The 14544-nt window shown below is 44.0% G+C and overlaps 1 protein-coding gene across 4 annotated transcripts in view; it reads left to right on the top strand.

Moving 5' to 3' along the window:
* Rab3-GEF (Rab3 GDP-GTP exchange factor) overlaps positions 1-14544 on the top strand; it is a 71218-nt gene that overhangs the window by 6288 nt on the left and 50386 nt on the right. For all 4 annotated transcript variants that reach the window (XM_075887275.1, XM_075887276.1, XM_075887277.1 and 1 more), the window contains exons 4-12: positions 83-214; positions 1012-1206; positions 4499-4687; positions 6304-6462; positions 8296-8362; positions 9661-9804; positions 10799-10903; positions 12647-12830; positions 13410-13473. In XM_075887275.1, coding sequence (XP_075743390.1) covers positions 83-214; positions 1012-1206; positions 4499-4687; positions 6304-6462; positions 8296-8362; positions 9661-9804; positions 10799-10903; positions 12647-12830; positions 13410-13473 — 1239 coding nt within the window. The remainder of the gene's footprint in view (positions 1-82; positions 215-1011; positions 1207-4498; positions 4688-6303; positions 6463-8295; positions 8363-9660; positions 9805-10798; positions 10904-12646; positions 12831-13409; positions 13474-14544) is intronic.

The following is a 14544-nucleotide window of genomic DNA, read 5'->3' as shown; positions in this document are numbered from 1 at the left end:
TGACTTTACCCGGAGTGGGTAGACTGCCACGGTACAGCACGGTTGTCTGAGGTATAAATGTGCCACATATTTTTCCTTGCAGCTCGTGCTTCAGTCGCGCGATTACAATGCGCTCTGCATGAGCGTAATGGCCTTTGTCACAATGATCTACCCCTTGGAGTACATGTTTCCTGTGATCCCACTTTTGCCTACGTGCATGGCGTCTGCAGAACAGGTGAGCGGGGGTTTTTCGATCAATTATGTACCTCTGATTACTGTTATTGGGAAGCACACTTCGACATTAACGACAAACTGTTGTGGTGTAGCCCGTTTTGTGCTTAAAAGGGGTTAGCATTGGGCCATAGCTGCGTTGGGCAAACTAATTTGTTACAGTATATGTTTGGAAATTTTACTGCTCTCACACGATTTAGTTTTTAGAAAGCAAAAGTAACTGCCAGTGATTCTACTGAATTTTGATGGGTCACAGAGTTGCAGATACTATGCAGTGCGGTGTCAAATTTTTTTGCTATAGGGAATAGACTTGATGAGAAGGCTTGTCTGGTCACAGTTAAATCATATTCACGAGAACACAATCACAGGGGGCTTTTGATGACCTAGAAAATGGTTTAGAATGCTATGAATATGACATCAACTAAAGGAGCATGATGCGCTCACTCCTAGCTGCATGCTTAAAGTGACTGATATAGTGCATTGGGACATGGGGTCTGCAGAATGCGTGCACCACTGTGTGGGTGTCACGCTAACTTACCGGCCATTGCAAAACATTGCAGTTTTCTGTCAGAATTGATGCTGCTCAGCCGATAGGATCCAAATGGGCTCTGTTAAAGACATCTTGTGTTCCATGTTATGTCTGAACAAACTATATTCAGTTGCTCAAGTGTTCTACGAATTAGTGCCATCACCTGCTTCCCCTTTCATCGTGCTTTCTCTATTCTATTTCAGTTTAAATGGCCAGCATGTCTATTACATGAGAACTTACACATATTGCCATTGCTTTCTCCGTTCTTTCAGCTCTTACTGGCCCCAACACCATTCATTATTGGTGTGCCGGCCACATTCTTCAAGGTTAAGCGCTCCTTCTGCCTGCCGGATGATGTCTGGTTGGTTGATCTCGATTCCAACAGTGTGCTCAAACCGCCAGGTGTGGAGGATCTTCCGCCACTGCCTGACCCTGAGGGAAGCCATCTTGCATACCACCTTAAACAGGTATGCACATATCTGATGACCTTTTCTCGCTATAGTAGGGGACTGTGGAGATGAAAATCAAGAGCCATATTTTCTTCTTTTGCAGCTTGTCTTGTGTACATGTTGGTCTCAATTACATGAATGAATGCTTAGAGGCCATCCTCGTGTAAAGTTTTAATTGTGGCCTAGCGAGTTTATGGTTTGGGAGCTGTCCCCTAAAGCCGTGTGTTCGGCCTCACCTTAGTTTGGTAGCTCTAACTAATATGTTTCAAATAGCACTACTTTTTTGACGGAACCACAATAGGTGGTGTATGTTGAATTCTGTCATCCACCATAATAATGAAAAAGTTATATGTATGAACACCCTCCAATCGGAAGGGGTATGGCATTTCCTCACCTAAGCTAAAGGTTTGGTTTGCAACACCTTTGAGAGAACATTGTGGACTGTTGAGAGATCAGTAGACTCATTTGCGATTGGCGCAGCACGAGCTTGAGAAGCGAAATGAACAGCAAAGAAGAAAGCAGGTGAGGTTCGTCATGCCTACATAATCTGCTTTCTCTTCTTGGAACTTGATGGTCAATGAAGAGGTTTGCTGAACGCTAGATGAAGCAAACTGGGAGAGTCTAGCAGTGAAGCTTGCCTTTTAGAGACAAGATTATAGAACAGTTCAATTTCTTCCAACTTTACGAATAATGGGGTGATTTGAAGAGCTGTTTCTGTAGAACACTTTTTGTGTCGCACCTCACAACTTCGAGTGATTAACCAAAATTTGCAATGGAGCTTGAGGAGCAGGTTTTTGAGCAGTAATGCTTGAAGAAAAAAAAAAGTCACAGCTTTGCGTAAAGGCAAAGCAATGAACGCGATAGCATCAAATTGGAAGGTCACGCGCAGAATGGCATGCAGATTGAAACATGCCCCGCGTTTCTCATGCACAAATGACGCACAAAATGTACTCAAGGTACAGATGAACGCGAATAAGCGTCTCAGTTGTTGCTTCACTGTGTCTGAAAAACACGCCCTTTTCGCCAACGGAGACTGTGCAATGATTGCAGTGACCTTTGTGCGTCTGGTAACTACAACAGAATCATTCAAATGAAAGCCCAACGCCAGCCAAGACATACAAGACATACGATCCTCCCCACCGTGAGATAAGCCCCCTCCTCTTCACGGTGCAAAGTACACGTGGGAGATGAGAGTGCGCACCGCCGGAGTCGTGGCTATGTGGGCACTCATTGCACTATCTTGCTGGCAATGTGCTGGCAATGCTGAAAACATGATTGCCCCCCCCCCCCCCCCCCCAAGATACCGGTCACCAGTGGTAAGTGGTAGATATAAATAGCTTGCCGTTTGAACGTTGAAGGACGTTCTCCTCCAAGGCTCAGTGGTTAACGCCTCGCACTCATGTTTCAGAGGTCCTACGTTTGATTTTGCGCGCCGAAGTCTTTTCTGGATTATTTTTCTTTCTTGAGTTTTCGTGTATATAGATACGTATACGTATGTACACTGACGCCGGCGGCGAAATCCAGTCGAGAGTGTCCATATAATTGCTATCGCAATAAAAAAAGAACACAGGCAAACTTGCATTTTATAGCTTTGAGAAGAACAGGCTGTTGGATATCTCTGAGGTAGAATTCTTGCCAAATTTCATAAATGCTAAGATATGTCCAGTTGTGCTTGCAGTCACTGCTGTCCAGTAATAGCTGTATCTACAGCTTCTACGATTACTGGTATATGCAAGAACAGACATGCATACCTGTACATACAATATACTTGCAGAAAAAATATAAAAAGTTCATTTGCCCATAAGTGGCTTTCATTTATTGCTAGCTAGTCTGTCGCTTTGTGCTTAAGTGTCCAAAAATAGGGAATATACCGTATTTACTCGATTCTACCGCGCCCTCGATTGTAACGCGCACCCGATTTCCATGACCAAAAAAAAAGGAAGAAATCGATTGCAACGCGCACCCATTTTTCTCGCTGGGCCGCACGATCACACCACTCGAAAAAAACGACTCCTTTCGGGAGCGTCTTCCATTTAAATATGAGGTACGAGGGAAGCTTGTGCCCATCTGACGTGTAACAGAGCATTGCCGTCACTGTAGTTTTACCGTGGACCGATGTCAGCACTCGAACTTGCTTCGCCTCCTTCTTCTCGACGGTTGTGGTGCCAGGCATGTCGAAGTAAAGAGGCGTCTGATCGGCATTCCCGATTTGCCCAAGCAGGTAGCCGTTGTTGTGCCGCAAGTTTAGGACGAACCTCTGAAAACTATGAAGCTTTTCATCATACTCCTCCGCAAAACTTTTCGCATATGCCCATTCACCTTCGGAGGGAAAAGCCTTTCCTCTTCATAAAGTTAGTTAGCCAGCACCTGCTCGCTTTAAACTGGCTCCGCATTAGACCCTTTTCTAAGGCTAATTGTATAGCCCACACTTGGGGCAGTTCTGTCGTCACGGGCCGCTGTGCCGCTCGCTGATCAAGCACATATTCGCCGAGCAGCTCTTCAATTTGCGGAAACCGACCCTGCTGTGGTCCACTGAAGCCTTTGCGTGAAGCTTTGCTGTCGACAATCTTCTGCTTTTGTTTCCACCAGTACCACACGCACGTTTCGGGAACTCCGAACGACCGCGATGCCCGATTTCCGCCCGTTTCTGCACACACGATGACTTTTCTTTTAAAAGCGGCATCGTGGTGTGCTCGAGTTTTTGGAGTCGGCCCTTCCATCCGTCGATGCTAGTGCACTACAAGATGACGAACTCCTCAGCACACGTACGAAGTGCCGCACATGGGAAACACATAGGCAGAAATGGCCGACGCGCCCTGCCGACGCACGTAGGGGGCGGCCATTTTGGAAATGCTGATCGCAATAGAATGACCATATTCATTTTTTATTTAGTACTTGATTCTAACGCGCATGCGATTTATGAACTCGTTTAACCGGAAAAAAAGTGCGCGTTAGATTCGAGTAATTATGGTAGCTGTAATCTGTTTTGTGGGCAACATATGGACTTACTCGCTGGCTGCAGTACTTGAGTTATGCAGGTCTGCGCCTCTTTACTTGATACAATTGTGCTTTTTTTGTTTTGTTACTGGTGTTTTCTAACCAATTCCAAGAATAAATGAACAGTATATACCAACTGGAGAGCATTTCTGTAATTTGAAAGACATCAGTATTCGATTCAAGATCTGAAAGTTACACAAGTCTTGGTGCACATTTGAAATTAGCTAATTGTAAATATAAACATTGTCGTGTTGTAATAGAGTACGAAATTTCGTGTGTAATTTTCTGAACCCCCACCTTTTTTTTTCTTTAGGCGCTTGCCTCTATGAGCATCAATCCGCAGCCAATCAAGAATCTCGACCGGGTCCCCCCTCCGAGGCCTTCTATTGGTGGTGCCCCTGCAGACAAGCCACCTGATGCACCTGCTCCTCTCTCCGGTTTCAACCCTTTCATTTATGGCAACGACGTCGACTCTGTGGACGTGGCCACGCGAATAGCCATGGTAAGATTGCAGATAGCCACGACTGCTTAGTCGGCCAGTGTGAAGAGTATGCGATAGAGGGTATTCTTTGTGCCACAATGGCTGAACCTACCGTAATATTTTCCTCAAGGGTCTAAACCTACTGTAGTTTCTTCTCAATATCTCAATCAATATGAGCTGCCGTGCTCGAGCAGCAGCTCATGCCCAATGCTCGTGCACAGCAGCTCATACCGTATTTACTCGCGTAATCCTTGCACTCGCATAATTTTTGCACCCCACACATCGCCAAACAAATATACGATTTCTTTTTTTCCTCTAGTAATTATCGCACTCCCAAAAACTGCCGCAAGAATGTCGTCTACTCGTTCCAACTATTGATGATAATAGCACACGCAATCTGGCATCATCTTTTAAGCATCAAGCATACCATTATTGCACGGAGATTCAATTCAATTCAAGCCAAGCCAAAGTGGCAAGTGCGCGTTGCGGCGTGTTTTGTGTCGATAATCTTGTCACATTATGAAGCGATACTGAAGCTACACGGCTGCTCTCAAGTTGAAAGTGATAGATCATGCACTAAACAATGGCAACAGGGCCGGCGGTAGGCGCTTCGGAGTCTACGAGTTTTTTGTTCGCTACTGGTGACGGCAGCTGAAAGCTACCAAGATGCGTTTTGCCTGCCATATGCCTAAAACTGGGATTGATGGTAAACTTTATTTCTTCAGAAAGAAACTGTGGGCGATTCTGTTAAATAGCCATCAGCCCAATACTGACGTCATCCGCTTACGTTTTGAGGGTTCCTGTTGAGCGACGAACCCTACCGCTATGCCTGCAACGCCCACAAGCTTTGATTATGGTATTCTAATCCTCGACTATTTGCTTGCACTTTTTGTGTCTCAAAAAAATCTTGCCTTGTGTTGAGCCTGTGCTTTTATTATTGAGGTAAGTTTTAATTAGTACTTCTCAAAGCTTGCTGTTAGTTGCTGGTGTGAGAATCCCGATTTGCGGCCACTTCGTTTTCTTTTTCGCTCTGTACAATTTCGTGGAAAGCTTTCTCCGCGTAATTCTTCCACCCCCCAACTTTGCATCGGTTTTCCGCCAAAAAAGTGCGAGGATTATGCGAGTAAATACGGTATTGAGTGTGATAACACGTGTGCAATCCACTGCTAAAGAGAACTCATCATTGTAAAGCAGTTGAGAATGTGTAAAAGTGAAAAGTGTGAAGATTTCTTCATTCACAGCAGAGAAATTGTGCTCAATGGTTATTGCACTTTTCTACACTCTCGTACAGTGCATTAAATGGTACTTGAAGCTTGCAGACTGCATTGTATGTATGCTGAAGCTGTGAGTGTGAGTGAGCATGCACATAAAGTTCTTGCTTATAATTCTTTTGTGTTGCTACACTTAATTGTGTTCAACGACATAAGCCTGCACTTGCGGGATATAATACAGGCTACTATATATGAAACGAGCTGGGTCATTGTATTTGCAGGTTTATGATGTAAAACTTGCTTATGTGACTTTCCTATTTGCGACGTGTTCAGAACTTTTCTGCAGATAGATTATACTTTTCCTTGCCCAACACTTTGAACTTGAAAGAATCGTTTGCTTATGCCCTGCCTCCTCCCCTTGTGCAGGTGCGCTTCTTCAATTCTGTGGGAGTTCTCGCACACTTCATGGAACACACGCGGACACTACGCCTCTACCCTCGTCCTGTTGTTGCCTTCCAAGTGAACTCCTTTTTGCACTCGCGTACAAAGCAGTCTAATTTTTTGCGCAAGTTTGTTAGGACACAGGTGAGTCCTAACTTTCTTTTGGCTCCATGTGTTGCTATAGGCTACGCTTGCCACTCGTTGTACTACTGTCTTGTGCAAACATCTGCGTAACCTTACATTGTGCCAACTCCTTGGACATGAAACTCTTATCTTGATTGGTGGAAGTAGTGAGGTCTTAAAGGGCTCTTCATCAGATTTGTGTATTATCTGATGAACAATCACAGCACATGGATCGGTCAGTGACTGCAACCTGCAAGTCTGCAGGTTGCAGACTCATGTCTGCAAACTATGAAAAATTGTGAAAATGGTGGGATTTTAAGACAGAGGGCTGCGCATGCTTTCTTTCGAGGGAGCCACAGTGACGGGGAGAGTGTATACTACATAACAGGTACTCATGAGAACTTTCGCTGCTGGTTTGTATACTTGCACCCACAGACTGGCCTCGGAAGGTCACTGACCACTCTATGTTCGTATACTAATATACCTAGCAGTGTGTGTATTTACTACTTTGCGAGTGTAGAGAGAGAAAGGAAATTGAAGCACAAGGGTGAAAAAAAGAAGTTTGGATCATGTCAACATGACGTGCTCTCTCTCCCCTAGCATTTGAGGGAACGTCGGGGAGCTACACTATTTGTGGAAGAGATAAAACAATGACTCTGGCAGTGAAGGCTGCCTCCTGCAGCAGTCGGGACAGGATAGTTCGTCGAACATGTCCATTGATGAACCGACTTGAAAAGCTTTTTGATTGAAATGCTCACCAGAGCACTCCTTACAACTTCACGTGATGATGCAAATTTTGGGACGGGACCTGGTGAGGGGCCCTTTAATGATACCATCTACCTACCCTTAGATATTTAAAGGCAGTCTGCTCTTCAAAGGTTTTGCAGCCCCCATCAAAAGTTCTCTGCCCACCTTAGTCTGATAAAAGTTTACTTTGTCTTGTTTAGCAGTAGCATGATCCCATTAGATTCCAGTCTTGCAGAGTACAGTTCTGAAATGAGGATGGCAGTCTATCTCATTCTTTACAGCTTCACAGCACCAAAGGTGTGTTGAAAGTCCTGCCACTTTTCTTTAAAGAGGGAAGCTAGCACATGTGGTGCACTGAGAACTTTCGACACTGACCATGCTTTAGCAACAAAGGATTGTGCGAGGGGCTCGACTGTTTGCATCTGGTATTATCGGATGTTATTTGTGAAATAACATCTGGAGCCAAGATATGGGGTGAATAGCCATTGTTTAGTTTTTGGTGAAGTCTGCCATTGTCGTATTCAAAGCATAATTTAGAAAACTTAGTATGAATATGTACTAATAAGGAAATACAGTAAACGGAACTGCTGCTTAAACGGACCAACTGCCTCTAATATTGCCTTTAATAATTGGTTTTGTACTCGGAGCCTGTTCTTCCAGTGTTCAAATGGGATTCCTGTTAAACAGGACATATATTCTTGGTTGCTTCAGGTTTCGTTTAACGACAGGCTACTGTAGTGAATCTGCATTAATGTGCTGCTGCAGTAGTGACAAGCAATCTTTTCAGCGAGTGTCCCCATTTTCTTGAACAGATCAGTAACACTGTAATCCACATGTTCCAACAAGCCCTTCATTGTACCGAGAGGAAGTATGCTATTATTTAGTTAGCATGTGTGCCTAGAACAATATTGAAGAAGGAGTTTTATTGCATTGATGTTATAGCGTGGTGTCCACATTCATAGTCAGTAGTGATTATAATATTTCTTGCTTTTGTTTCTAATTTACAAGCATATACCTGCTCTCTTGAATCTTCAATAAAGTTCGCTAATTCTCACAAGAAACAAAATGTTTTATTCCTTGTGTAACTTACCCCTCATTTTGTTTCAGGCTGTTGAATTTTATGCTGAGTGGTCTCTTTGCCCGACCAATGTTGCTTTTCTTCGTGTACATACAGGTAGGCACGTATTCTTTTGCTCAAACTCAATGCATTGATTTTTACGTACACACATGCGAAAAAAAAAGCTAAAAGAAAATTTCACACCATAACTAGTAGCTCTGAGTAGTGTTCATGCGGTATTGGTGAAATAACAATATTTTGTAAGAAGCGGGTAGGCTTCTGTTGTTGGGGGCCCCTAAGAAGTCTTACAGAATAAAATGCTGAAATAATTTTATGCAAGGAGGGGTACGGGCTCACGCACTTTGGCAGCCTGCCGAGGTTGAATTACCAACTGGTTTCATGTGGTCGCGTTGTTAAAAAAGTGGCTACTTTGAGTGAGTCGCTCAGTGATCGATTTTTCAGTCGGGTGACATTGATCAAAACTTTGCTTAACCAATCAGTGACACGGGAGCAGTGCATCTAGTGTTTCCACTGGTGCGTATTTCAAGCAATGGGGGCAGTGTAAGCTGACGTGAACAGCGCAATGCAAGATGTTTCACTGTAGTGAGGGACTAGTCGAATTGGCTGCTGCAAACAACAGTCGCCTCAAGTTACATCTTGGTCCTCAGATGTGCTTGGTTGCATAAACTCTGCCAATTACATGTGGGAATGTGCCCCAAGCACTGGGACAGGAGCAGGTCTTGCATAGCTATTTGGTGGAATTGGCACTTAATTATCACTTGTAGAAAAACGGACTCATACGAGCACTGACGTTTCTCATCCTTTGTGTGCATCTTGTGTTTAGTGCTGGCAATATTTACAAACATTTCAGTGTTGGTGTGCTGAAATTTTCACTGGTTCTTTTATGATGCATTCGGAGCCCATTGGTGCTGTCTGCCACATTTACCAAGCTGTCATAAAAGCTAGAATAATATTTTACTTAATATAATAAATTGTATATCAATTCGAATTTACTATTTAGACCCATGCTATGTGTTTCGCACAACAGATTCAGAAATATGTGTCTTAGTTTTGGTGTTGACAGCTCAAAGAGTGAAAGATCTGAGAAAACTTGTTTCTGGGCAGTTTGCATCAGTAGTCAGTAACTGTAATTAATTAACTTACACAGTTATGACCTCATTACAGCATGATAATTTTGGCTCCCCCTTCAGCTTTGCTAAAGTGAAGATTTCTACAGTTTGGTTCTCTGGGCATAGTAATACATAGCCAAATTTTTCTCTGGTCCTATTGTCCGTTAACATGATTCATACTGTACAAGCTGTACACACGAGGAAGGTTCTGCTAACATCAGCGTAGGTACACTCTGGTCTTCGAGCTTTCATTAATAATGACTTCTTCTTGCAATTCGCTTGCAGGTGTGTTTGACCCTGCCGTGATAGGAGATAAGGGAAAGTGGTACAGCCACCAGCTAGAACCCATTCAGTTCGACGTGTGGTCGGAAAATTGCACGCTCAACATCGACATGGCTTCCATAAGTCAAGCTGACGAAGCAAGCACGGGTGAGTGTTTGCTCATAGTGCCTGCTATTATTTTTTTTTTTGTGCATTGAAGCATGCGACTAGGGTGCTCTTTGTGTGTTCTTTCTTCTTCTCTCTCTCTTTTCTTTTCTTTCTTTTTTTTAATGCGGCAAAACATTACCTTATGAGGGGTGACATGTTTCCTCTTTTTTGTGTGTGTGTGGGGGAGGGGGGGGAGAGGGGTTATCACCTAGTGTGATTTTCATGCTTGTAAAAAGAAACTCTGTATGTAGGGATCCTTGGGCAAGAGGCGTGACTCAGCAATATTGATCTCGCATTTATCGTTGGGAAGGAAATTTAAAGCGCATGTTGCTCTATGCTTACAGGGAATGTTCTTTTAGCATGAAACTGTTTCTTCTGCCTTTATTATAGTCCAATGGACAATAAACTATACGTGCCAAAAAATAAAGCTGACGGCACATGCCATTTGCAAGGTCCTTTCATTGCAATCGCTTGTGCTTGAATTCATTGGCACACAGAGTCAAAACCCTCAAATAAATTGGTCAAAGATGCATTCAACATTCCTCTCTCTTTATAATGTTGATTACTACACAATGTAGAAGCAAGTTCTTACTGCCAAGAAAGCAGGGGGGACTGAAAAGAACTTGCTGATCTTTATCCTTTCGTTATGAGTTTATATTTTTAAATCATGCGGAAGTGGGAATCAACACTTATAAAAGTGTGCTGACCTGTGTGAAAGTACAGGCACAATGCATTGATGACATTTATTTAGTTGCCATAACCATGCAAAACTTTATGGCTATAGTGAAAGAGTACCTTTTATAAAAGCTTTATAGGCGATTGAAAAAAGTTTTTCCGATTGAATGTACCAATGGATTGCAATTCGTCGAATTTAAGTAAAACTGCCTCTGTCTGATTTTTCTTTCTGCCTTTATTTTTAGTGATTGGCCAGCTTCTCTGTGTAAGTGGAGACTTTGAAATATGGGGCCATAAACTGTTTCTTCTCAACTTTCAGGTGAAAGTGGCAGCGACAGTGATGATGCCAGCAGCACGAGCTCCTCCTACTCTTCCTTAAGCGACTTTGTCTGTGATATGGTGGAATTCAATGGGGATCACTTGGGTAAGTGAGACTTAGACCACTTTTCACTCACTTCTGGCGCCAAATTCTTTTGACTTCTCGCCGAAATCCCCCCCACCCCCCCAAAACGGCAAAATTTTAAGATTTATGAGAACTAGCTATTTATTTTAAGCTTTTTTCATAATCGTGATAACAACTTTGAATGTGTTTTCTTTCTCATCTTACCTATGGTCAATATTTTTTATTGTGTTTCTGAACTGTTGTTAGCAAAGATCACAGAAACATTCTGTGTGAAGCTTGTGGTGTACACGTATCCCGAAGGAGTACGGCCACCAGCGTGGGTTCGGTCTTAGCGAGCCGCAGGGCACGCGTTAACCGTCGCCGTGGCGGGAAACACGATACTGCTCAAGTCGCAACACTTTATTGTGGCAACACCAAACGCAGTACAGCCCGTTGCAAAAAGGCGCGGCGGGAAAGCAAGTAGGCTTATCCACGCCACGGGCACAAAGTACTACACAGGGTGCCACGAGCACGTCTCCGCGGTAAAGGTAATCCACGGAGACACCGGGACAAAGGGGGCCCGGTTGCTCGAGCGAGGGCAAAGGCGCTCGCGTTGGCTTCGAAGGGAGACGGGTCGGCGTAGCTAGGCCACGCACTAGGACACCGTACTGCCCTTCGGCCGTGAGTACGCAGCGGGGCAACAAAAGGTGAGCGTTCGCATCGGGCGCGAGGCGCCGTCAGCGAAGTCCGACGAGCCCCGAGCGACGGGACTCGACGGACGGAAAAGAATGCGTGGCTCACCGTTTGAAGTCCCGGACTGTACTCTCCGCTCCCGACGCAGCGCGCGAAAAACCTCTCGGGGGGCTCCTCGCGCGCGGCGCCACAGTCAACATCCGCTACCGGGTGAGGGAGTTAAACGTCACTCCGCCCTTCCCAGCGCGGCTGACGGCAAAGGAGGGCAGACATGTCGGGACATGAGAATGGCAGAAAAGGCGGGAAAGCCCGCGCAAAGGCAGCGGGCCAGCCTCAATTCCCACAAGCTTAATGTTTCTTAGAACAGAATTTGTTTTAACTTTTGTCATCCTCAATGCAAGGCATTGTTGTTGGCGCAATTCTTTTTAATTACATATACTATAGCTTCTGTATTGAAACTGCTGGGGCCCTGACCAAGTCCACTCGATATCCTGACTGCTTAATTAGCTTCCTTATGCAATACTAATAGAACTGCCAGGAAGTACAATGCAGACTAAAAGAGAAAGAGTTCTTGGAATGAGTTCTGCCAAAGGTGCTGAATACGGGACTTGTTCTTTCACTTGTCCCTGTCAAAATTGGTTGAAGATGAACCATCACCCACCGTTGTAACTTAGCAGAGTGTTGCACTTAGTTGGGCTTGAGGTAGCAGGTTTGGTTCCTGGCCACAGTGGCGGCATTTCACAGGGGTAAAATTATAAATCACCTATGTACTTATATTTAAGCATATGTTAAAGAACCCTAGGTGGTCAAACTTATTCCGTAGTCCCCCCTAATATGGTGGCCTCATGATCATGTCATGGTTCTGACACCTGAGACCCAGGAATTCTTTTGATGTTTAAGATGCAGCATTACCAGCTTGCCCAATTTCCCATCCTAAGACGCAATTAAATTATTCTTGTGACAAGAAGTGAACGATAATGCAGAGAGGAGCTTATGTGCTAGTAGTCACTGTGGATGCTTTGCACTTTGGCCCAAACATAAACCTTTTCGTTTTCATTGTGTTAATCAGTTTCTCTGTGCATTTTTTCACAGGTGGAGCTCATATGGAAGAGGTATCAGCAGCAATACTCAATCGTGCAGACTACATGGCTGCATTCAACCCTCCCAAGACTCTTCAGCTTCCAGGTGCAAACCAGCAAAACCTGAAACGTGCAGACTCCAAGAACTCTGTACACGGCTCTGTGTCTTCCTCCTCTCCAAGCTCTTCGCTTTCCAGGTGAGTGCTGCTCCCCTGAAAGGCAGCAAAGTTCGCTTCACTTTGTTATCACCTGCAAACTCGCAAAGATGCGTGCATGCATTAGGCCAATGCTAATACAGTGAGTTTCAAGGTGGGACACATGTGTAAGTTTAGCAGGTAAAACGCATGTTGAAACAAGTTATGTGTGGCCATAAAATGCTGTCGTGTTGATAATACACCTATTAGCTAAACAGCGACATCATGAAAACTCTTAAGTGGTCCCCCTTCCCCCACCCGCAATCAATGCATGAGACAGTTCGGGCCTTTAAACTGACTAGTAAACAATACCAGAAAAAGCAGAACTTGTGTACAGTGTGAACATTAGGTGCAAGTGGTTGCATACATTTGTGCAATTCATGTTAAAAATATTTTCAAATAATCTATTGTTTCAGGCGGTAGAAACTTGTTAAAGGACTCCTGCAGTTGTTGTGCACTCATTGAAAAGTTAGTGAACTTGGGCTACATATTTGAGCAGCATTCAGTTACCTTGGAAGTATACAAACACTTACCATTCTTACAGTATCGAAAGTAATGTGTGATCTTCTGTCGTTCCCACAGCCCAACAGGTCAACCCCAAGGAGATCCTGGAGATGCATTTGAAGCACCCAAGGCAGGTGCTAAGGTATGCCTGCCTTTCTTTTTTTCTTTCTGCTTACCTTTCCTTTGGGAAGTATGATTACACGGGCAAGGCATCGCAGTACAGCAGAACTTTGTTCATACATTTTTTAATAGAATTCATAAAGAAACTATGATTCAGGAAAACGCGCAATCTAGATTCACTTTATAATTGCAGTTTCACTTGAAAAGCAGAGCACTGATGGAGATATCAGCGGCTTTTATAGTTGCACGAAGCTGTGCCCTTTGTCTCATAGATTATGTGAAAAGCTCTAGAAGCTGTGCTTGTAAGTCTGCGCATGTAACGGTTGAATGTCATCGTCATTAACATGGCCTCTGGGATTGGTTCTGACCTCACGTCATTGCAACTGATCAAGGAGGCCGTGATAGAAAACAGGCATTACAGAGCAACCAATTGACAAACGTATAAATATTGTGGTTTATTTCTAAGGCACTAAGCATCTTCGCTGATTATGCAGTCTAAAAGGAGGGAAAAAAATCAAATTACAGTTAGTAAAATCATTGAAGTATTTCTTGATGTTGATGCATCTACTGCTAGAAGTATGAAGTGGCATATAGGCCAGTGGTTCTCTCGATCAGTGCGAGAACAAGCCGTGGGGACACTGGAAACGCTGGGTGTGAAAAGAGTGTGTCTGTTGGGAAGTTGTATAAGGGCAGCCAAAAGCCGGTGTTCGCTGTCAAACGGATTTGGATGTTCAAAAATGGTCTTGACAGACTTGCTCTTTGCAGAATTCGCAGACACATTTGTAGCTGAAAAGACGCATTTTCCAAGCGGAACAATAAGATGATCGGTAGCATGTGGCTGTAGTTTGTTTCCATGTGGGGCATCCTATCAAAAGTGACTGCATCTTCAGTTTGAGTAAAGTGGAATATATTGTAGATTCTACTGTGGCGCTGAAAATATGCCTGTGATGTGCATTAGTTGCCAGTCTCGGAATAACAGAAACCTTAGGTGGTTAGTACCCCGCACCTTCACTAAATGTCACAGGGTTGTGACATTGACTAAGGCAGCAGGAGACATGTTCGAGACTAAACGTTTTATTTGTGTGAATCTTTG

This window comes from Rhipicephalus microplus, chromosome 2 (assembly GCF_043290135.1).
Source record: "Rhipicephalus microplus isolate Deutch F79 chromosome 2, USDA_Rmic, whole genome shotgun sequence".
NCBI classification, from domain to species: Eukaryota; Metazoa; Arthropoda; class Arachnida; order Ixodida; family Ixodidae; genus Rhipicephalus; species Rhipicephalus microplus.
Note: the sequence above shows the minus strand (reverse complement) of the source record. Positions and strands in the feature narration are given on the sequence as shown.